This window comes from Balaenoptera physalus (genome assembly GCF_965194825.1).
Source record: "Balaenoptera physalus genome assembly, chromosome: 11".
NCBI classification, from domain to species: Eukaryota; Metazoa; Chordata; class Mammalia; order Artiodactyla; family Balaenopteridae; genus Balaenoptera; species Balaenoptera physalus.
Window position 1 is genome coordinate 53,886,563 of NC_138896.1, and position 22,908 is coordinate 53,909,470.

Here is a 22,908-nt window from a genome sequence, read left to right on the forward strand (position 1 = left end):
TTAAATTAAGACAAGTTGTGTTACTTCAGTACAAGTCAGAAGCTAGTCTAGGTCTCTTTATGATGGGATATGCACTAAATTATGGGAAATTATTCTAATATCAAGAACAAATGGCCAAGGGGGCAGGATTTACTGAACAGTTTCAGCACTGAGTTCCTCTGAGTCAACCAGAGGAAGGGAGATGGGTAAAATCATAACATGCCAAAGTACACAACAGGTTTGCATAACAATAGCACTGATAAAGAGGCAGCAAGGAAGCCCCTTTAAAGGAGATTTATTTTGAAATTTCACAGGTGAAGCACATAAAGGTCTATTAATATGTATATTACTTCAGTCAAATGTCCTATTTTTTTAAAACAAGTGACTGAGTTTGGTTTCACCTCAAGATTTGATTCCGTATTCCATCATCCCAATGATGACGCAGAATCAGTCAGGGCTCCATCGCCACCTTGTGGCAATTACCTGAACTTGAAGAAAAAGAAATCTCAAAAAACCTAGACATGAAAATAGCAATAATTATTATTTTGCTTTGTTCATGCAGTCTTACATATAGGGATCTAAGAATTTTGTATGTATCTTTTGATCATTGATTATCAGTGTTTCACTGCTCAAGAAAGTGATGCATAATGTCATCCACTGTCATATAGACAACAAAAAAGGTAGAGAAAATAGTTGACTAAGCTTATTTTGTGACATTCTAAAATAAAAATATGTAAGTAACATAGATACATTATTAGAAATATCATGGAAAATCACACTTACTTTCCAGAAATGTTTTGTAATAGCGTACAACATTGGGATGATAAAGCTATAAGAAAATAAATAACAAACATTATACTACTTCAAAATGTAAACTTGTGTTCGCAGACAATTTAGTTGGATTTCATACTTGAAAACAACAAAGAAATCATCATATTTATATTTATTTATAAAACAAAGCATTTCAAGATATCATCTAATTTTTCAGGATTCTTTTTATTTGCTGCTCACAAAACTGTTCTGAAAATAGCAATCTCCCATATAGCCTTACCAAATAAAATTGAAAGCTGATTGTGCTTTATCACCTAATTTAACTAAATTAGAGGACTGCAGAACTGGAAGCTATCTTAAGAATTAATTTAACACTTCCTGTTCCAACATCACACACAGATTGCATAGAGGAGAAAACTGAAATGAAGCAATTAATTTTGAATACATATACCTATGCTCTTAACCTCCCCCTGCCACTTAAATGTTTATATACACTGTATCTATTTACACGAGTGGTGTCTTTCTATGCTCTCCAAAATTATCAGTTTGAAACTGAAATAATCTAAGAGTTATTAACTCCATTAAAATTATAATAATAATTGCCAAGGACTCCCTCCTTAAACAAACTTAGGTCAGGCTCCTTGGAGTCCTCCTCTGGACCAGGCCTCCTCCTTGGCCTGCCTCGTTTCAGCAAGAATCCTGCTAAGCCAGTTTAGTGAGCATCTCTGCCCTCTGGATATCCAATCAAGTTCCTCATCTCCCCATCTTTGTTATCTAATCAAGTTTTTCTTCCCCCAACCTGATAACTAACCAAGTTCCTCTTAGTAACTTTCCATCCTTTGACCCCCCTAGCCCTGCCTTTTGGTTGTAAATCCCCAGCCATCCCTGTTGTGTTCAGAGTTGAGTTCAATCTCTCTCCTCTACTCTAATAGTTTGACTTCTATTGCAGTGGTCCTGAATAAGGTCTTCCTTGCCATCTAAAAGTTCTTATCACAAGGAAAAAATGTGTAACTACGTGTGATAGATGTCAGCTGGACTTACTGTGGTGATCATGTCACAATACATACAAATACTGAATCATCATGTTGTACACCTGAAACTAATATGCAGTCATATGTCAATTATACCTCAACAAAAAGTGTCCAGTACAATTTCTCTTTGGCATAGTTTACCTCAGAAGGTAACATGGAAATTCTATTTTTTTAATAACATAATAATTTTCTACAAGAATACTAAATTTTTGAGGTTGTTTATTTACAATTTGAGTTTCTACATAAACTGAAATTTATCTCAGAATAGTCACTGGTACATCATAAATGGCTTGCATCTCTTTCTGGCCTTTCTTCTTGCCTTCTTTTGAAGGAGAATCCACTGGCTATCCACCAAAAACCTGCTCTCACACTCCTCCAGTCCATCGACTTGTAGCAGGACGTGCTTCCCCACCACAGATCACACCTCTCAGCCTCTCTCGCAGCCTCAAGGGGCTCATCACTCAGTTCTCCCCAGTGGAGTGTGAGGGGAATCCTGTGTCTGAACCCAAAACGCCAGGTGCACCAGCGGATATAAATGTGCCTCGGCAGCTGCAATGGGAGAGGAGGAGTGGGCATCCCTGTGTGACCTCATGGAGCAGAGCACCACACCCTGGACTGACAGGAAGACAAAGCCCATTGCATGGTGAGATATCTCCTTCAAGCCCACGCACTTTGGGGCTTCTTTGTTACTGCAGCTTAGTCTTAATATTAACAAATACACTCTCCCTTTCTAGTCCCATTTCTCTCACTTCTGTCTGCCATTACCTCCTCCTTTTTGACCTCAATTTATTGTCCTTTCCTTGGTTTAAGCCCATGGTGCAAGCACAGTTCTACAATTTTGAGCTCCCTCAAAGTTCAAGCAGAGGCCTCCTATATGGCCCCACCCTGACACTTTATTTTCTTAGAAAATATACTAAAACCAATAGTCTACCTCATCAACTAGCAAATGGCCAGAAGATTTTTAACAATATGGAACTAGGTAAGCAACAGAACCATATTCTGGACCTAGCTCACTGGCCAGGACTACATCCAGATTTGGGTTCAAATGAAGATACTAGACCAGCCTAGGGCAAAAGCCATGCTCTAACCTTGTGCTGTGAAACAGCACACTGCCCACGGCTACAGTGTTGGAACATGAGCAAACACTAACTTTTCAAAACCTAATCTCTTTGTACATAAAAGTCAACTATAAAACAACCTATTAATGATATTTACTGTAAATTATAAATTGGAGTGGAACTAGAGATTTCAATGAATAAAGATCATCATATTTATGGTTCTTTATGTCCCAGCACAGATGTTATGCAAATTTAACTATTTGAAAACAAAGAGCCATGAACTGATAGGTCTCCCCAGGAGTTATAGATGAACAGTATTCATAATGAATGTATAAATAAAGAAAGCTTTAAAAGAAACCAATGTGTTCTTTGATCACAAAAAGAATTCCCATTTCTCTCTGACACGTTTATTCTTTCTCCTGAAACAAACCTTCATAATGATACATGAGTTGTGAACATTATGTTAGAATGTTTTGCTCATGTCAATAAATAATAACCCATCTTGAAAAATTCACATTTTAGATTATATAAGCCATATTTGAGGAATGTTAACAACTTGGTTCCATTTGACAAAAGTCAGGGAAGTCTTAGTCATACTCTTATGCATGTAACAAAGTAACCAAATATTCTACAATATAATAAGAAGGAAACGAATATGCTTTCTCATATATAATACTCTCTGTGCTGTGAACTCAATTGTTCTGCATCCCTGGCCCTGATATAGTTATGTCTATGGTTCAGTGTCAAGCCTTAGGAGAAAACTTGGTGATTGATATCACCTCAATGCCAATTATATTAAACAGAACCAGTTCTTAACACAGCATGGACAAGAACAGCACATGAACTCTACTTTTTTTGATGACATTTATTTAAGGAAACCGTCTTCATAAACAAAAGCATTTACCTGCTCTTTAATTATGGTTAATTCAGAAACAATATTCCTTACACTGCTGTCTCGATCTTTTTTATCCTTTCCAAATGCTGGGTTATGTAAATTGACTTCTTTCATTGCTAAAAGATTTTGACCACTACGCTTTCTAACCTAAAATAAAGGAGACAAAAAAAAAAAAAAGAATGGTTTGGGAGTAGAGAGGGGAAGAAAGTGATTAGATTAATAAGGTCACATGATTAAGCCAAGTCATCTAAATAAGTCATATATCTTTAAAAAGTAAATTTGTATTTACACTAAGCTCACCTCAAAAAAATTGGTATATTCTGGATCAGTCTGCAATATTTCATAGGATTTTACTGGGTAAATACAGAAACACTGGTGTGAACTTGGAGAATGTGTCATACATTGGGACAAGCCATTTTGACTATTTGTATGAGAGATTAGTGACAGCTTTTGTCTTAGAAGGTCAGTGACCAATTTCTAGAGCTGAGAGCTAAGGTAAGACAACATCAGTGCAGCTATCTGTTGGACAGAAACAGTCATTCTAATTTTTATATCTATTTGTTCACTGACAAGGGCTCCAATTCACTTGTGTGTGGGTGTGCAGGGAGACATGCAGTTTGTTTGGGAACATTGGAAATGTTGTTCAAGGGCAAGGTCACCTTGTAAACACAGCCAAAAGCTCCACTTCCAAGATGATCCAAAACTGCATAGTTGCCTATATATTTCGAAGGAGCTTTATTCTGATTAATGCTTTCAATATTTTCAGCAATTTGCTTCAGTTCATCCTCCTAACCAAAAAATGAAAAGGAAATGGGTTGCTATGATACATGCATCCTAACTGCATAGCAGCCTGACAAAATATTTAAAGCTCAAGACTTACCACTAATAAATTCAACTTTGATACTAATTCTTCATAAGCACTGATATCACGAACATAATGTCCTATGTCAATGAAGATCTCAAACAAGTCGGTGGGGAAAAGTCTACAGAGAAAAATACACACACATACTTCCTATAGGAGTTGGAAACTCTGGCCCGTTCCTTCCCTTTTGGACCTGGCTCACTTATAGGTTAATTACATTAAATACACTGTCCAACAAATGGGGGAAAATAATACTCACCAACTTATCTCACGAAAATAAACTAGAGACACAGTTCTTAAGAGGTAAGGGAAAACAACTGGAAAGGAAAGTTCCAGAGATCTACTGTATGACACTGTGCTTATAGTTAAGAACACTGTACTGCACACAAAAATTTAAGAGGGTAGATGTCACGTTATATGTTTTTTGCTACAATAAGATATGATACAGATTTTACAAAAATCGTATTTGTAAGACATTTGGGGGTGTAGTATTAAACATACTAGGAATGAATGTTTATTGGGTGTTTATTGTGCACAGAGCACTTTCACAAATACTATTTGATTTAGTCCTCATGAAAATAAAATTAAAATACAGGTGAATTAAAAAAATGAAGAGATTTATGCATCATTTCCAAGCTACTGGCTTCAAGGGTTTAGGTTTATTAAAATCTTTAAGTCCACTGATGTGGATGATTTAGGGCTTTGAAATGAAAGGTTATAATGAATAACGAATACTTCCTTTTCTTCCCCTAAATTCAACTGTTATATAGAAATAAAATAAAAACATAAAATGCCCCATTCTTCAGAACAAAAGATGGTATATTAACTCAAGATTTTATTTCTATTTTCCCTTATGAATAAAATTCTAGTAAGAACTTGGGCCTATGATTTGGCTAACCTGCCACCTCTATGGCACGCAGACCACACCTGTAGGTAACTGCTGTCTGCTTCCCAAGGTGGTGGTTTTTCTGTCATGCTCACCACACAACCTTCTGATCCAGGAACATCCAGCCTCCTCCCCTTCAAATGGGTTCCTATCCTGTTAAGGACATCCAGACAAATACTTTCTATTCTATTGATTAAAAGGAAATGACTAGATCAACTCTGGACATTTCTGAATCGGCAAAAACAAGCACATATTTTTATTTCATCCATTAAAAATGTTAATGTCTTAAAAAAGAGAGAAAAACTAAAACCCACAGCAGTTACATGTAATTAAAAGAGTTGTGTTGATGTGATTCATGTGCTTTCCTCATCATTTTGTGAATTTTCAGTGTTAAGATATCACTAGGGCTGCTCAGTATTATCTGTGGATTTTAAGAAATCTGAAGACACATGTTTTGCATACTGACTCTTGCGTCTCTTACTGTTTGCATCTAAATCAGGTACATGAAAACAGTTGACTAATGATCACTGGTCACTTAAATTTCTCTAGGGTCATACCTTTTAAAGAGTGGTCTGTTTCTTTCCATACTGAAGAGAAACCTCAAGGCTCTGAACGCATAACACTGGAAATAAAAGGATATGTGATTCTCAAATGGTAGCTCAACAAAGTAAAACATTTTCAGGATAGCATGATCATGAAGCGAACATTAACGTGGCTTTTTGGTGAGTGTGGCTGGTCTCTGTGGGAGCCACAGCTTGTAACTGAAAGCAGACAACATCAACACCTGGACCGGTTCTCATGTTTAAAAAGCATTTGCGTTGTGGAAGGCTAGGGATCTGGGCCTTGTTTCACTCAGTGCCTGTCATTAGTTCCTTTCTAGAAAGTACAGAAGGAGCAGAGAGACAAGAAATAAAACTCCTACACCGAGAAAACCAAATGTCCCAAGATTTCCAGGAGCTCAAGGTTTATTTTCTTTCTAGCCTGCTATGTATGCCTCAATATTTATATAGTTTCTGTGAGAAAATAAACACTAGAAACAATGACATATAAAAATAGCCACAGGCACACTGGACTCAAACTTGACAAATTGGTCTCTTGAGTAAGGTCTAAAGCATTCCCCAGATAGAACCATCTACAGTAACTCCTGAGAACACTCAGAAAGAGGCCTGTGAGACTTTAACAAAGAAAAATAAACACTGGACGTTTTGCAGTGCTGAGAAAAAAGAGAGAGCCCCAGGCTTGCAGCTGTACCTGTACAATAGGCCACCACTGGAGTGACCAGGGTCTGCTGAATTCGAATCTGGAATCATTTCATAAAATTAGTGATCTGAATATAGAAGGGTCACAAACAAGACTGTCTGGAGAAGCCAGGCAGATAACAGGACCACATGAAGGAGACTGGTGAGAAAGCAGTGGAGACTGTGAGAAGTGAGGAACATGCATGTGCCTCGAAAGAATTTCCATACATATTCTTTAAAAGCCTCTACTGGCTTAACAGAATGCATGCGCAGGAGGGAGTGTACTTTACCATGTTCCAGCACAGTGTCATGCATCAGTGCTGTACTAGAGAAGTAAGTCCCACGCCTGTGTGTTCTCAGTGGTAGCCCTCCAAAATCTCTGCCTGCCAGCCCACAGATACCACCAAAAATTCTCTGCTAGGTTTGACCATCATTCTGGCTGAAAGCTCTTAAATCAGATTGAAGGCAAACATTGTTTTTTACTTCCTGTTCTAACGACTTGAAAAAAAGATAAGCTGCAGCTACTGCAAAGGCTTACTTTAAATTGATTTTATCATGCCAATGTCTTTGGGGACACTTGCCCCCTGGTGTCCAATCCTCAAAAAAGCACATAGGGCCCTGCATAATGTGGCCCTGTCTTACCTTCCAGGCCTATCTCCTAAGGCAGGGGTCCCCAACACCTGGGCCATGGACCGGTACCAGTCCGTGGCCTGTTAGGAACTGGGCTGCACAGCAGGAGGTGAGCGGCAGGTGAGCGAGCAAAACTTCATCTGCCGTTCCCCATTGCTCCCCATCGCCCACATTACTGCCTGAACTCTGCCCCCACCCCCACCCCCATCCATGGAAAACGTGTCTTCCACAAAACCAGTCTCTGGTGCCAAAAAGGTTGGGGACCGCTGTCCTAAGGCACTCCCTCTGCCCCACACCCTACACCCACCTCACTGAGCAGCCTAAGCACACTCTACGCTGCCAGGCTCCCGTCCTTTGTCCACGCTCTTCTCCCTATGCGGATGCCCGTCCACCCTGGAGCAGATGTCATGGGTGTCCACCTCTATCCCTTTACTCACCTGACCAGCACCATCTCATCCATCAAGATCCATTTTACAAGTTTGCCTTTGTAAAGGTGAAATGCTACTGACTGTGGTCTGTGCTTAAAGATGGCACATAATTTTCCCCTTAGTATTATTTTCTGATACACAAGCAATGTTTTTAAAACATAGAACTTAACAGATAAGCAAAGAAATATCTAAATAAAATCACCTAATACCCTACGGAGAAACTACTGTTAAGCCTTCTACATTGTTTTAACAGCATTTGTTTCCATGCCAGCCTCCCTCACCAGATATTTTTCCCTCTTGGTCAGTAGAGGGGACCAGTGCTAACCTAAAAATTCTAAAAATCATAGATTATATTACCAAAATTTCCCCAGAGTCCAGTAACTTGATATTAAAGAATAATGGATATGTTTATTACCTGTAATAGATTAGTTTTTGCTGCATTCTTTTGTTTATTTCGTAAAATTAATTTTGCTATTGTATATATACCATTTTCCTGGAAGAATAAAGATGCCATGTTATAGGTGACCAGCCACAATGCCAGGGAGATACACAGCATAAAGAAGGAAGGAACAATTTTAAAATATTAAAGAAGAAATGTTAGTATAATTTTGGAATCAGGAGTAAATATTACAGGACAATAGTAAAAATGTCAGTGTATTACTTTTAAACATCAAAGACTATAACCACATCGTAAAATCTCAACTGTCGTTAAAGATTATAAATAACAAAGTATATCAATTAAAAGTGATTTAAATACTTTAAAAACAAAGAGTAGGGGCCAAAAAAAGGGGCAGAGTAAAGGGATCCAAATGTCTTTATATTTTGCATTTTAAATATCTAATTATGAAATATTTCTCCCTTTATTGTTTTGTTAATTAAACAATACATGTAGATAAACTAGTATAGAAAAGAAAATAGAAAAATAAGAGAAAAATAAGAGATTTTAAAAAATGAAAGTTATTTGTATAAATGGTTAACATCTTTCTAGCCTTATTCTAATACAAATACAGACATGGAGGAATGAACAAAAAGTATTACCTTATTGCTACATTTTTTATTATCTATTAAATACATAATTTACTGAATTCTACTCTATGTGGGCATTTATATTATAACTGTGAAGAGCTTTACCTGCCTTACTACATTTAGTCTTCAGAGCTGTTCTGTGAATTAGTCTATAATTTCCTTGTTTTATACATGACAAAGTCAAAACTTAGGCTAAATAATTTTTCTAGGGGCCAAGAGAGCAAGCAACGATAACAGGACTGAGCCTCCGCCTGCCTCAGCAGCCACCCTGACCTGCTGAGCTTCCCCAGGGACTCTGATCACTGTTGACCTGACCCTTTACTAACTTTATGAATTTATGCATTTTTAAGTTGATGTATTGAACAAAAAAAAAGTTTTCTCTGTAAAATTCAACAAGCAGGAAACAACTTTTATAATAGAAACACATACAAGGGTTGTATATAAATGTGTGTATTCACACACACACATACACACACACACATACATATGACTGTATATGTAGTGAATTGGTTAATGAATTATGCTTTGTGTGCTTTGTGAAATCAGTTTCCTGACAATAAATATTTTGTTTGGTGTGTTTCAATCACCTCTAGCTGAATAACTTCATGTCCTCTTAAAGTGACTGCTATCCTTAACTCATGGTGTCCTATGTGCCATAGGAATTAAAACAATTAAATTAAAACAATTCAGAATAGCTTTAAAAAAAAAGATAAAGAAAATGAAATAGACTGCACATAATATAGGGAATAAACACCATCAGTTACCTACATGGCAGTTCTTTTTAAGCTGAGTTGAAAGAGGAAGGACAAGAATATAAAATGGAATTCTACATGTTAAATAAGACATATTACAATATTTTTAAGCCATGTTCCAGGATACAGGTGTCACCTGAGGTGGGCTCCCTCCATCGTGACAGGTCCTGGCACCCAGCTCTCTCACCTGAACCACCTGGTGGGCGTTGGTGTCGTCAAGCACCAGTTCCGTGAGGGCCGCACAGCAGGCTGCAACGAAAACCACCAAATGCCGTGTCTGTCGTGGCCATGGCGGCACTTGCACATCAGCACTCTCGCTCCCTGCCTCAGAGAATTTTGTTGGCAGAGCCATCCCTCAAAAAACACTAACTTTCCTTCTGGCACGTCTCTGGGAGAAAGGCACTTGAGTTGTGCTGGCTGGTACCTCTCCTCTTCATGTAGCTCACATGCATGCACACCCCACGGCAGCCTGTGGGGCACCCCCAATGCACCCCGCTGTGCATGGAGGGGGGGGGAGGGGGGGCAGGCACCGTCAGCCTCATACCCAACATGTGCCTGGTGTGGAGCACGTGCTCAATGTACATCAACAATGGTCAGATAAATAGTGCATACTTTAAATATATTATCCAAGTTAACCCTTATAATCCAAGTATGAACTACTTTAGAGGGCTAACAGATTAGGCCACAGAACTTGGCAAGCAGAGGAAAGTTTGGGGTGTCCTTAACCTGCAAGTCCAACACTGGTACCAAGAAGTTTCAGGCATCCACATGGATTTAACATCACATTTTTTAAGTTATCAATTGGGCCTAATTAATATTATCATTATAATTTTATAATAGAATAATATAAGGTTAAACAATATCAAATAATGAAACATAATAATATGATATAAATACCTGCTTGAAGAGAGAAAGTATTTTCTTGTATTTCCCGAGGGCTTAAATCTTCTGACAAATGAAGCTGCTGGATTCGGCCTGCCGCATTGGCACTAGACAGGCTTCCAATGGAGGAATGATCAGAAACAAAATTTCTGTCCCTGAAAAAGAAAAGTTAATGCACAGACCAATTTATCAATGGTAGTTCATGGTCAGTGCTTTCTGGTTCCTGTTTCATAAATCTTTGCCTTCCCCAAGTCATAAAGTTTTCTCCTGTGTAACCTTCCAATCCACTCAGACATGACTTTTGTGTGCAGTGTGAGGTAGGAGTCATCTCTCTCTTTTTCACATGGCCCCCTTTGTTTTGAACGTTATTCTTCTGCCATTTACTTGAATACATCTCAGTCTTCATCATTCTGAGTTTTGTCTTTTTCCATTAAATTCCAATCTTCTTTTATTTTAGGAAAGTTCTCTTCTATTAGATCATTGAGGCTTTTCAAAATTTCCTTTTGCTTTATTCTCTACCTTAGGGATATCAATTATCCACGTGTTGAAAACCCATCTTCTGTGGGCCATATCCTTCATTTTACGTTGCTCTTATTCCCTTGTCTTCCTCCTCTGCATCGTGTGTAAGTTTTCAAGCGTGCCCTTCCTTTCACTAACTCCACGTTCTTTCTGGTACTCAGTCTCTGCATGTTGTTCAGTCCTCATCTTCTTTCCCAGCTTCACAATCATTCTGTTCTCCTTTTTACTATCCTATCATCTCATCTTTAATCTCATTCCATAAACTTCATGTTCTGTTTAATGTGTTTGATAAAATAAAGCATTTGTTTTTCTGTTTACTTAGTGCAACATCTTCCACAATAGATCATTCGTCTGTCTTTATCTGCTATGTTCCCTTCTGTTTTACATGGTTGCCATGTTTTTTCGTGCATTTATTTTTATGGCAGCAGCTCTATGTAGATTTCTATATGCCCAAACGTAAAGTGGATGGAGTCTCCCTGGCCTCCGTCCTGTGTCATCTGGGCCCTCTGCCCTTCTTTCGGGGAGCATAGGGAACGTAATGGAATAGTCGCAGTCAATGATCTTTAATTATGTTAAAACTTGAATTTTAGGGATCACTCTACCTGATCAAGAGTATGTAACATTTTAGAAACTGCCTTTGAGTTTGGGACTGCAGGTGAATGGGCATGAACAGATTTCCTATAAACCACCCTGACAACAGAGCCTGTTCATACTCAAGCCAGCAGACAACCTGGCAACCTCACCCTTTATACCAGCTCTAGGCAGCCCAGCTCTGAAAGGATATTGTTTACCCAGCTGGGGTAATAAATTCTCCCAGAGCACTGAGCCATATTTAACATGGAATAAGTATTGACATACATCTTCTTCCCAGGGAAGAGATTTCTAACATTGTACCATAGAAGTGGACTGGGAAAGTTACTCTTTAGATGTGAAAGAACTCTTTTCTATCAAGAATGGTTATGGCTTGAGCAAAAGAGGAAAACTAGTACTTTATATTAAACTCAGTTCTATGTGGTCAAAAGGGAGGTTTTGTCCTTGAAGTATTGCTTAACTATTATATAATTTAATTTTATCATCAAGAAAATAGCTGCCCTCCACGAGGGCTACCCACGGCCACTGTAATACGTATGATGGACCAAAAATAACCACCACCATCATTGTCATCATCCTATAAACTCAAGTGGAAAAAAACCTTTGCAATCATAATTACATTGACTGTGGGACTAGCTCATTATGCCACAATACTAATGAAAGATTTATAATTTATACTTTAAAGTACTTGAGATTTTTATGTGATATTCATAAAAGCAAGTAGATTGTCAACAGTCTACACATTATTTACTTGGTTTTGGTAATGATAGAAATTGTTAACAAAGCCACTGCTCATATCTCTAGTCTGTTCTTATGCTTTGGAAAGTTCCTTCAGAGAATGGAGCTGATGACACATAGCTCCACAATATCAAGTTATCAGGCACAACAAGCACAAAGTCTGAATAATATTGATTTGATAACAAGTCATATTAAAATTGATGTTACTCTGCTTTTATTAGAATGAACTTTATTTACATACTACAGATAAATGTGATCTTTTTCCAGGCAGATATAATCCTTTTCAACTTTGATTCAGCACCTAGGGGGATGAATTATGCTCTATAATAATTTTAGGTAATAGATCCTTCCCACTGGTGGTACCAGTAATATTGTTATTCAATACTTCAATACATGTAATACATACCATATCTACTATTTTTTGCTTTTGTTATAGTTTTTGCAACATAATTCAAGAGAATTTCAGTTTGAAACTATTTTAACAAGCCATTCCTTCCCCAGATTCATGGCTTTGAATGCCACCAGATTCTACTTTTAAAAGAGAGACAACAAGGTGTTAATCCACCTCAGAGCACTGCCACGGAGATTAGAGAGAAAAGAGGAGCAACTGGACCAGGGTCAGTAACATGGAATCATTTGAATAACAGTATTTCCTCCTATTTTAACTAAGGATCATACATCTGTTCCTTTAATGCAGGCTGGTGATTCAAAGATAAATACGTCAGGGCTCCCAAGGAGCTGAAAAGATGAATGCTCCCAACATTGATTTAGAGCCTGTTTGCAACAAGTAAAAATGACTCTGTAGAACATGAATGACCGAAGAATGGGAGGGAGCCAGCTGAGCACATGCCCACCCTGCCCTCGAACAGCTGAGACCCCAGCCTTCATCAGCCAGAGTGAAGCAGGCCAAAGCCTGCTCTGACTCACCCTCGTAAAATATGAAGAATCTGCTTGATGCCTCCCCAAATGCGAATTTCCACACTGGTCTCAGGGTCCTCACAAACCTGAACCAGGATCCAGACGACGCTCCACAGCAGCTGTAGGTGGTCTGAGTGCAGCAAGCTGAGGAGGATGGGGACCCCCTCGTAGAGCTTCACCTGTTCTCTCACCTGGCACTCGGCACAGAGCAGGCGCAGCAGCTCAGCTGTCAACCTGCGAGGGATGGGCGGGAGGGGAGACTCAGCTCAGTGACGGCTTGAGTTTATTCACACGGAGCTGCCGACACGCACGGACGGTCGCGCTAACAGGCTCTATGTCACAGTCAGCATATGTTCTCTGTAGAGGGCTGGATCACAGCCAAGTGTTTGCAGCTCTATGGGCCACACAGTCTCTGTCATGACTACCCAGCCATGCCAACATGTGCAAAAGCAGCCACAGACAACGCACAAAAACCAACGGGCATGGCTGTGTGCCAATAAACCTTTATTCACAAAAACAGCCAGGGAGCCAAATTTAGTCTGCAGGTCATAGTTTCTGGACAACTTTCTAAGTCATATCCTCATGGTACCCCTATTGGTCTGGCTAAAAACCTACTAACCAGCAAACAGGCATCAAGTACATACAATGGGACCTGCATTATGCTCAAGACAAAAGAAATATAAAAGTTTTATCCTAGTCTTCAGAAACTTACTATGTGATTGCAAAAATAAGACATTAATACCTGATGGCAAAAACACTATGATCCAGGGAAATTAAATGCACAGTGCTCAGTGAATATCTGGAGAGTAAAATAAAGATAATGATGGCATAAGACATAAGGTTCAACTAAGCTCTGAAACATTATGATGATAGACGTTTCATAGAGCTGTCCTGAATCCTCCAGGCTCATACTCTGAACACTTTCCTGGACGGTGTTATTTATTCCTATGGCTTCAAACACTCCCTCTACCCTGGCACTGTGATCTCAGCCCAGGCATCACTCCCAACCTATAGAGGTTCCAGCAGTCACTTAACTGTTCCACAGGCACTCACCCCACTGTTTCTAAACTCAAAGTCATTATCCTCCTCCCCAAGTCAGCCCTTCTACTTATGTCCCCAATCTGGACTCAGGACACCACAGTCTTTTCAATTTCCAAGCCAAAGACTGGGAATCCTCCAAGACACTCCCTTCTTCTCCAACCAGTGGAGAGCCTTTGGTTCCCCCTGTTTCCTAAGCAAGCACTGGGGTTAATTCTTCTGTGAGTCCTGCAGCTAGCTAAACCCACTGCCCTTCCATCCTTGTGAGCCTCGATTATGCTCAAGATATAAGCTTCTCTGTCACCCTCCTCTCCAATATTCCCATTCTTACCCTGCTTCACAATTCCTTTCCCTGAGCTAATTTTCCATGGCTCCTCTCCCTCCCAAACTTTTATGCTCTGACATATGTTCTTTGGTAGATAGTATTCTTCACCTTCTCAAACTTTCTACACCAAACATTCCCTCCTTGTTCTAAGTGGATCTCATTGTGTGGCTAAACTCCACACCCCACACACTGCAATCAGAATAACTGTCCCCCCAAAATCAATCTGATCGTGATTAAAATCTGTGAGTCTCCATAATGTTCGTGATAAAAACCACACTATTAGGCACAAAGAGCCCATCATGACCTTGCTAAAGGTATCTCATCTATAAAATATGGAAAGAGAATTGCAGATCAAACAAGTTAAAACACAAAAGTGCTTAGAGCAGGGCCTGGCATGTAGAAGGCCTGGCCAAAATTAGCTCTATTTCTAACTTATCACCAACTATCTAACTAGTTTTCTGGCACCCTCCCTCCTGCACTCTGCTGTAGCTGCGCCCACCCATGCACGCTCCTCTCTCACACACCACTGCAGGCCTCCAGGTGGGAGCATATTCTGTTTTCACTTGCTCTCTTCCTCTGCCTAGACAACTGCTCCTTCTTTTAGGAGACTTGGCATGACCCCTCGCTCTGATTGGAGGTGCTGCTCCATGCCCCCAGGGTATCTATCCTGTGCATCCACTGACCACACCACCTACAATGTTGTGGTGAAACTGATGATTTGTGTGTCTGCCCCTCTCCTACACCATGCAACCATATCTTATTCATCTTTGGTTTTCCAACATCTGTGCAGAGGCTATTGGGTGAATCAATTCAGACAACCAAGTCTAAGTATAGTTTGTAAAAGAGGGTTAAATTGGCTTAGACGAAGAATTCAAGGGATTTACTATGAGTTAAATGTCAGTGTTTTATTGCTTGGGATTTCTGTTAACTATTTTGCCTCTTTAGAAAATTATGACTTACTCGACTAAATATCAAATGATGCAGGTAACCTAATAAATATCTGGATACAATAAGTTTTTAGGGCAATAGGTAGTTCAAGTGAAAATGATTTCATTTTACTCTAGATTCTGTTTTGGTCATGAAATAAGTCAGTAGCTATCTTAATGTATTTTACTTGCCTTAAGCAAAATAGATTTTAGGAATCTAATCACTTATTCAACACACAATCTGAAATTACTGAAAGTAGAGCCATCTCAGAGTTTCCTTCCTTAAGGAGACAGGATGTAAATAAATGTAATAAAAAAAATATTAAAGATGTAATCATGAGACTTATATATTTCAAATCTATGACCAGTTCTAGAAGTAAAGCAGGACCAAAGATAGATCGATATATCTCTTTGCTATTGGTTACTTTATATAAACTTAAATAGAAGATAAATGCCAAGTTGACTCATGATATTCAGTTAACAATGTAAATAACATGACATAAGTAAAATAATAATAATCATTTTCATTATATGTCAGACACTGTCATTTTCCCCTGTTAGCAATCCTACCTTTTGGAAAGCAAGTCATATTCATGTAAAATCATCAGCAGATTTTCTACAATGTTGAGTTCACTTATTTTCTCCCTACATTCTGGACTACAAATTGAAAAGTATTAGTAACTATGAAAAATGTATTTTACCATATCCACGTATTTAATATCTTAGCCCTCATATTATCCCAGGAGGAGAAACAAAATGCAATGTAGCTCTATGGGGCAGGGCTACATTAAACTCCAACATTCAATAAATATTATATGTCATAAATTTAAATTTGTTTAATAACAGTATGATGATAACATGATTCCCTTTGGAGAAAGGGAATCATATGCTGTTCACAAAAAAGCAATGATCAGCATTATTCACAATAGCCAAGATATAGAAATGACCTATATGTCCTTTGATAGATGAAGTGGATAAAGAAAATGTGATATACATATTTATATATATAATTGAATATTTATATATAGTTATAATTGAATATAATTATATATACATAATTGAATATTGTTCAGCCATAAAAAATCTTGTCATTTGTGACAATATGGATGAACCTAGAGAACAATCTGTTAAATGAAATAAGCCAAACAGAGAAGGGCAACTACCATACGGTATCACTTATATGTGGAATCTAAAATAAACAAACAAAACCGACTACATAGAAACAGAATAGAATGGAGGGTGTTTATAAGTGGCTGGAAGTAGGGGGAAACAGGGAGGTGTAGGTTAAAGGGTACAAACTTTCAGTTATAAGAAGAATGAGCACTAAGGATCCAATGTGCAGCATGGCAACTACAGTTAATAATATGGGGTCGTGCACTTGAAAGTTGTTGCGAGGTCTTACATGTTCTCGTCACAAAACCAAAAAAAGAGTTAACTATGAGAGGTGATGGACGTATTAATTATCTTGATCCTGGTAATTATTCCACAATGTATATGTGTATCAAATCATTATGTTGTACACTTTAAATACATAAAATTATATTTGTCAATTAGTCCTCAATTAACTTGGAAAAAACCCAAAAAAACAAAAAAGCAGTGATCCACTTACTGGTATAAAAACATATTTAAAGCTTTTTTATTTAAAATATCATAACATCTGTAGGGGTTATCTAGAATTTTTTAAAGGGCAAAAATGTTTGAAAATGTTAAAATATATATAGGGGAGAGAATGAAGAAAACAAGTCAGGGAGATTCAACTGTCCAAGACATATTGTGTAATTGTGAAAGTAGAAGTAACTGAGGGTTGGATGAAAAGACTAGGTAAATATTTCTAGTCAGGAAAAAAAAAGAAAATTTTAAACTGCTTTGCTGCTCCAACTTAAATTCTAAAATGATGCTTTTCCATCCCGGATCCTCTTCAGTACAGTTATGGTACTTCATGTTTATTTTTCACAAATTTTAACTAAGTAGATGGCAAAATAAATAGAGAAACTGATCTATTTTGCATTTCTTCCATCTGAGTTGTTAAAGCAGCAGAACTTATTAAAATACACTCACCTTTCAGCTAAACTAGCCAGAGCCAGAAGGGCACCCAACAGAACATTAGTATCTCGGGCACTGAGTAAATTTACTAATGTCTGAAAAATGAAGTAAAATAAGGTTTAATTATGTAAGTACTACAAGCTTCTTGAACAGTATGTTTCCTTCTAAAGATCATAGAGGCTTAACCTCAAAATTTGTTAAACATTCACGATCTCCAGTTCTTAAGGGGCAGGCATCCACACCCTCTTCAGATGAGCTCCTTGTAAGTATTCCTTGCCCAGGACAGGAAGCAAAGGGACCAAGATACATGGCCCTCTACTTCCAGGTGCCCACGCTGTCTGCTCTCTGTCTTCTGGTAGCGACCAGTCACTGAGCACTCATTTTGAGTTGGGCATTGGCATTGTGGCAGGCACTTTCCAAATTATGAAAGTACTTTTTCAACAAAATGTTGAAGACTGTCTTTTTTCCCCAAACTAAGCAAGATATGTTAACACTACCAGACAATTCATTTGCCTCTCAAATTTCTGAGTAACATCACTGAGTTGGGAGTCGTATATATCTTATCAGTCACCTTCTTGGGATTCCCATTACTGCAAATTTATGTATATTCCCTCTACATTTTTAGAACTCAGGGTCCCCCAAAGCACACACCCAAACATACTTCAGACCAGAGTTGTGACCTGTATAACAACTACTAGGCTGATTTTGGGTTTCTATTATGTGGGTTTTTCCCCTTTATGATCTCATGCATTTTCTATGGAGCTATTATTATCTTTGTTTCTCAGATCCCTCCCTCTTTTTCTTCTCTCACTTTTTCCTTTCTGTCTTCTAACATAGTGTTTCCCAAACTCCAGTCACTGAGATAGCATTTCACAATTTTTGTCATGTCCACCCTTAACACCTTAATGCTACTCAAAAATGTTCTTCAAATTCTAAGTGAGATCAGTGAAATATATAGCTATTGAAATAAAAAATGCTGACCTGTATTATCACTAAGAATCACCCCCCCCCATACAATGAGCAGCATGTGTTAACACATTTTAGGCAACTTTGCTCTAATATATGCTGGAAAGTGGCTTCCTGGGATATAAAAACTCAACAAATTATTGAAACCTGGTTCTAGGCAGCTACCAGCTAAATAGCTTTGCTATAAATATAAATGTAGTCTGTTTTGATTAAACCTGCATTCATTCATCTCGAAATATGTATTTGACCCATGGGCTTATAATACTAAACCATCTTATTATGAGGTTAAACCATATGAAACTGACCTACACACCAGGGTAATTTCACATGGTTCAAACTAATATAACCTCATGTGCCAAATGGAATGTATTTATATGTATACATACATATATATGTATTTATTTATTTATTTGTAAACACACACCCAGGATCAGTTTATATATAGTCAAGGTTTTACAAGCAACATTTAAATTAAGCAATAAACTTAGTTGATTAAGCAATAAAGAATTAAATGACATAGAAAAAAGAAAAAAGTTTCAGAAAACCTTTATTTGCTCTTTCTATATTTACTCCTTAGGCGGTTAGCAGAGATTGGCAATTTTAGGCTAGGTTAGCAGGCTTGAGAATTATAATTACACGTGGCTTGACCACAAGGGCTCTGGACTCTAGCATGTGAACCACCACCATATGAAGCTGAAGCAGGAACTCCTTCTGGGACCACTCACCTTGTGGGCTCCGCTTGTGGTGACCCATTCTCTTTGGTCTTTGACAGCAGCAAGTTTTTGAAAAATATCTATAAAAGAATGGAATATCTCAACGAGGGATTTGAAGCTTAAAGGGGGTCAGTGCTCATAGAGCCTCAGGTCTCAAGTACTGATGGGCAAGGAAAGGAAGGACAAATGGGAACACAGGCCACACAAAAAGGACAATGGAGGGAGGAGGGACAGGGTTGATTTTTTTACTTCAAGAATCACGTTTCAAGCTCAACTAGTATTTATTATATATTACTATCACAATAATAAAATTTGGAGATAGCAAGAAAATTAAACCTTCCCTTCCACTTAAAGTTGAATGAGTTCCTTAATATCATTACAAGTTCAAAGTGAAACCTACTCTTCAAAGATCGCCCCCATAAAGATTTCATGTGTTGGACTTAGCAAGGTTCCTCAGTGGAGGGGAACGGCTGGCCTCACAGAACCTTCCTGGTGCCTGAGGCTCACCACAGATTCCTCTCTCCCTGGAACTGAGAATTAAGGTCCAGTCCTGTGCACACAAAGAAAGTGGGCTCACTCCCACGAGAGCAGGAGTGCGCACTCATCAAATCCAGAGAGCACGGAAGGTGGGCTGGGAAGAGCTTCCAAAAAGAGAAGCTTTGGAAGTGGGTATTGTTATTACCCCAATTTTATAGATGAAAAATGAATAGTCTCTGACATTTTAATAGTAATCGAAGGAGGCAAAAAATATTTTTACCAAAATCTGCTTTTATGGAAGGAAGTCTCTCTTGCACTAAATAAACTAAGCTTGGGCTCAATGAAAATCTTTTAAAACATGAAATCGGGTTTTTCAAGGTAAGAACTGTGATCTAAAAATCTCCCCTCTGGGTGCATTTTGCCTCTGAGCAAAACAGCTGGCATGGACTCTCAAGCCCATAGCTGTGTGGGGACCCCCGTGAGTATTCAAAGCGTCCCCCCTTCCCTGCTGCAAAAGCCATGCCCGGGATGGCCAGCTGCGTCCCGGGACCGCGCTTACACGTCATGTTGACCAGCTTGTCCACGCTGTGCTGCGCCTCCCCGGAGCCGAGGTACCCGTGGGCCACGATCTCCATGTACTGCGGTGGGGAGAGGGGGAGACCGACAGGCGAGTCAGAGGGGAGGACGCTCAAGCACACAGCAGGTGAGGGGAAAGGTTGTGCACTTCTGAAAATGAGCTGTAGGTGGCACAACAGGCTCACCAAACAATACTTGGTGGCCCTGGGCCTGCTTCGCTCAAGTGCAGAAGTGGGTGGGTTTCTGGGTTCTTGGCTTCTGTGGAACGCCCCAAAGTGGAGGGAAGGACCTGAAAGATTGTTTAAACTCTCAAAAGTCCCAAAATGACTCCTAACTGAATAAATTTGTGTTGCAATTTAACCTCCAAATACAAGATACAAATAAGATGCAATAATATAGTACATAGAATTTTAATTCTTCAATGTAACTTTTCAGCAGAATTTTAATAACACACTGCATATATTTTATCGACCTTATGTTTTATAATACCCTAAGTTATATCTAACCAGCATACAAGCAGATAGCAATAATTAGAATGAAATGTATGGGGTAGTCTAATAATCCCTCACTGTGGATGACTGATTGTAATAAGAAATAAGTTCAGAGAAACACACATAAATTTCTGACATTTTAATGAAAGTAAAATGGATAAAAAGATCCTTTACAATATAATTTTATTAAAGATTATTTCATTAAATGAGCTAAACCTCTAGCCAATTAAAAAATTTCTTAAAAATAAAAACAAGATATGTTTTATCAATTTCCCAAGAATAAAAAAATAATAAAATAGATTTAATATTAAATTGCCATTAAAATTAATCATCCATTAATAACTCAGAATGAGTTTGCAGGGCCACGGGTTTATTATGAAAATTATTCTTTCCATACATGGTATAGATTTCAGGAGAATGGGCTTTTTCAACTGTTTCCATGCCTGGAAATTTTATTTTATTGTATTAATAAGCCCAAACATTGGACTGTCTCAGCATATATATTCACCTCCTTACCTTCCCTCAGTAGTTACCAAAGCAGAAAAATAAATTAAGTCAAGATCATTCCTCACATTGTTATTTATTTTTAATATTTTAGTGAGCACAGCAATTCTTTTTTGTGTGAAAAAGTTATGAACATCTTCATAACCAATATTTTCTCCCACCATTTGGTGTGTGCAGTGCTGAGGCCTGGGGCTTGCCAGACGACACCTATTTATTTTCTTTACTAACTAAAGACAGGTGACCTCTTATATTGATAGAACTTTCTCGTTTCAACAGGCTGGGTAAAGTGACCCCAATCAGCCAAGAGAAAATGTCACGAGTCCCTCCCTGCTCTGTGTGTATCCTGCCTCATGCTCACACTCACAACCCTGCCTACTCCTCTCCTTGGCAGGCAGCTAAGGTAAGAAAGACATCTTCTGTCACACACCTATGTAATCTCTGCCTAAAAGAGAAAGGCAAAACCAGCCACCACAAAAGGAATCTTACCTGAGCTAGGTTTTCAATCCCACCCAAGCTATGGAGCATTTCCTGATAAAATAAAAACAACAGAACACACATGAAAGATGAGAGTGGTGGGGGGAATATATTTTACATGCAATCTATTTATTAAGTTATGAGTTTTAATTATTTTTTTAAGGCCCACATTCTAACATAAATATGGAAAACTTTAATGTTCGCCAGTCATACTATATTTAAGATAAGTTATTAATAAATATGAATGAAAGTTGGGTTGAGATTAAGAGAATGTAAGTATGCTCAGAACTGCAGCCTGCCTCCTAATTCTTTTTACTTCCTCTCATGTCATCATAAAATGTTAGAGCTGGAAAAAGCTGTTAGATATCATTCCCTTCAACGCCCTCATATTACAGAGTAGGAAAACTAAGACCCAGAATGGTAAACCATTTTGCCTAAGTGACAGAGCCTGGATAAGAATCCAGCATCACTGAATCCCAGGACCTTCCTCTAGGCCTCTGCCTAGTGTGGCCCATGGACCAGCAGCAAAAACATTATCTGGAGCTGATTAGAAATGCAGAATCTCCTACTCCCCCCAGACCTGCTGAATGACACTATGAATTTCAACAAGATCCCTGGGTAATTCACACGCCCAATAAAATCTGAGCAGCATTGCTCTAGTAGACTAGACGACAGGGCTTCTCCTTAAAATGATGTGGCTTATGGTCTTATTACACCCATACCCTAAACTAATGTAAGGATAATCATTGCAAAATGTCCTCAGATATAGGTCTTTAAAATCAATTCCCAATAACAAGGCACTGCATGAAACTTCTGAAAAGTGCTAATTAAAAGAGAGAGTGCTGGGAGGCTGGAGTTGTGAAAAGAACTGGTTTGGAGCTCTCCTAACAGTCGATGCTCTCAGGTTACCCACACTGACATTTATCTTGGGGTTAATGGGTTTCAGGTGGGCTAACCTGTGTAACTCTGTATTGACACCTCTCTCCTTACTTTCTCTGCACACAAGGGAGTTATTTGAAATACAAACATTAGCCAACATTCCAACTCTGGAAAATTCAGGGCAATAAGTACGTGACTGTGGGGGCGCCATCTCATTCTACCCGGAAGCTGAGTGGGCAGCTGAGGAAAGGCTCAGGGGCTCAAGGCCTCCTGGGTCAAGGTTTCCTTATTC

The 22,908-nt window shown here is 38.6% G+C and overlaps 1 protein-coding gene across 11 annotated transcripts in view; it reads right to left on the bottom strand.

The window, feature by feature from the left end:
* The window catches only part of NEK10 (NIMA related kinase 10), a 332,836-nt gene that overhangs the window by 249,073 nt on the left and 60,855 nt on the right, over positions 1-22,908 (bottom strand). For 7 of the 11 annotated variants that reach the window (XR_014251269.1, XM_082415109.1, XM_082415111.1 and 4 more), the window contains 15 exons: positions 21,750-21,791; positions 20,252-20,330; positions 19,228-19,295; positions 17,552-17,631; positions 16,064-16,150; positions 13,214-13,438; positions 10,454-10,593; positions 9,744-9,805; positions 8,194-8,271; positions 6,040-6,104; positions 5,495-5,635; positions 4,615-4,717; positions 4,394-4,522; positions 3,744-3,881; positions 763-808 (listed from right to left, as the gene is read on the bottom strand). Coding sequence is in view for 10 of the 11 variants with exons in the window: in XM_082415109.1 (XP_082271235.1) it covers positions 763-808; positions 3,744-3,881; positions 4,394-4,522; positions 4,615-4,717; positions 5,495-5,635; positions 6,040-6,104; positions 8,194-8,271; positions 9,744-9,805; positions 10,454-10,593; positions 13,214-13,438; positions 16,064-16,150; positions 17,552-17,631; positions 19,228-19,295; positions 20,252-20,330; positions 21,750-21,791 (1,483 nt within the window). In the remaining variant the exon portion in view is untranslated. The other 4 variants (XM_082415110.1, XM_082415108.1, XM_082415115.1 and 1 more) reach the window with 3 other exon arrangements.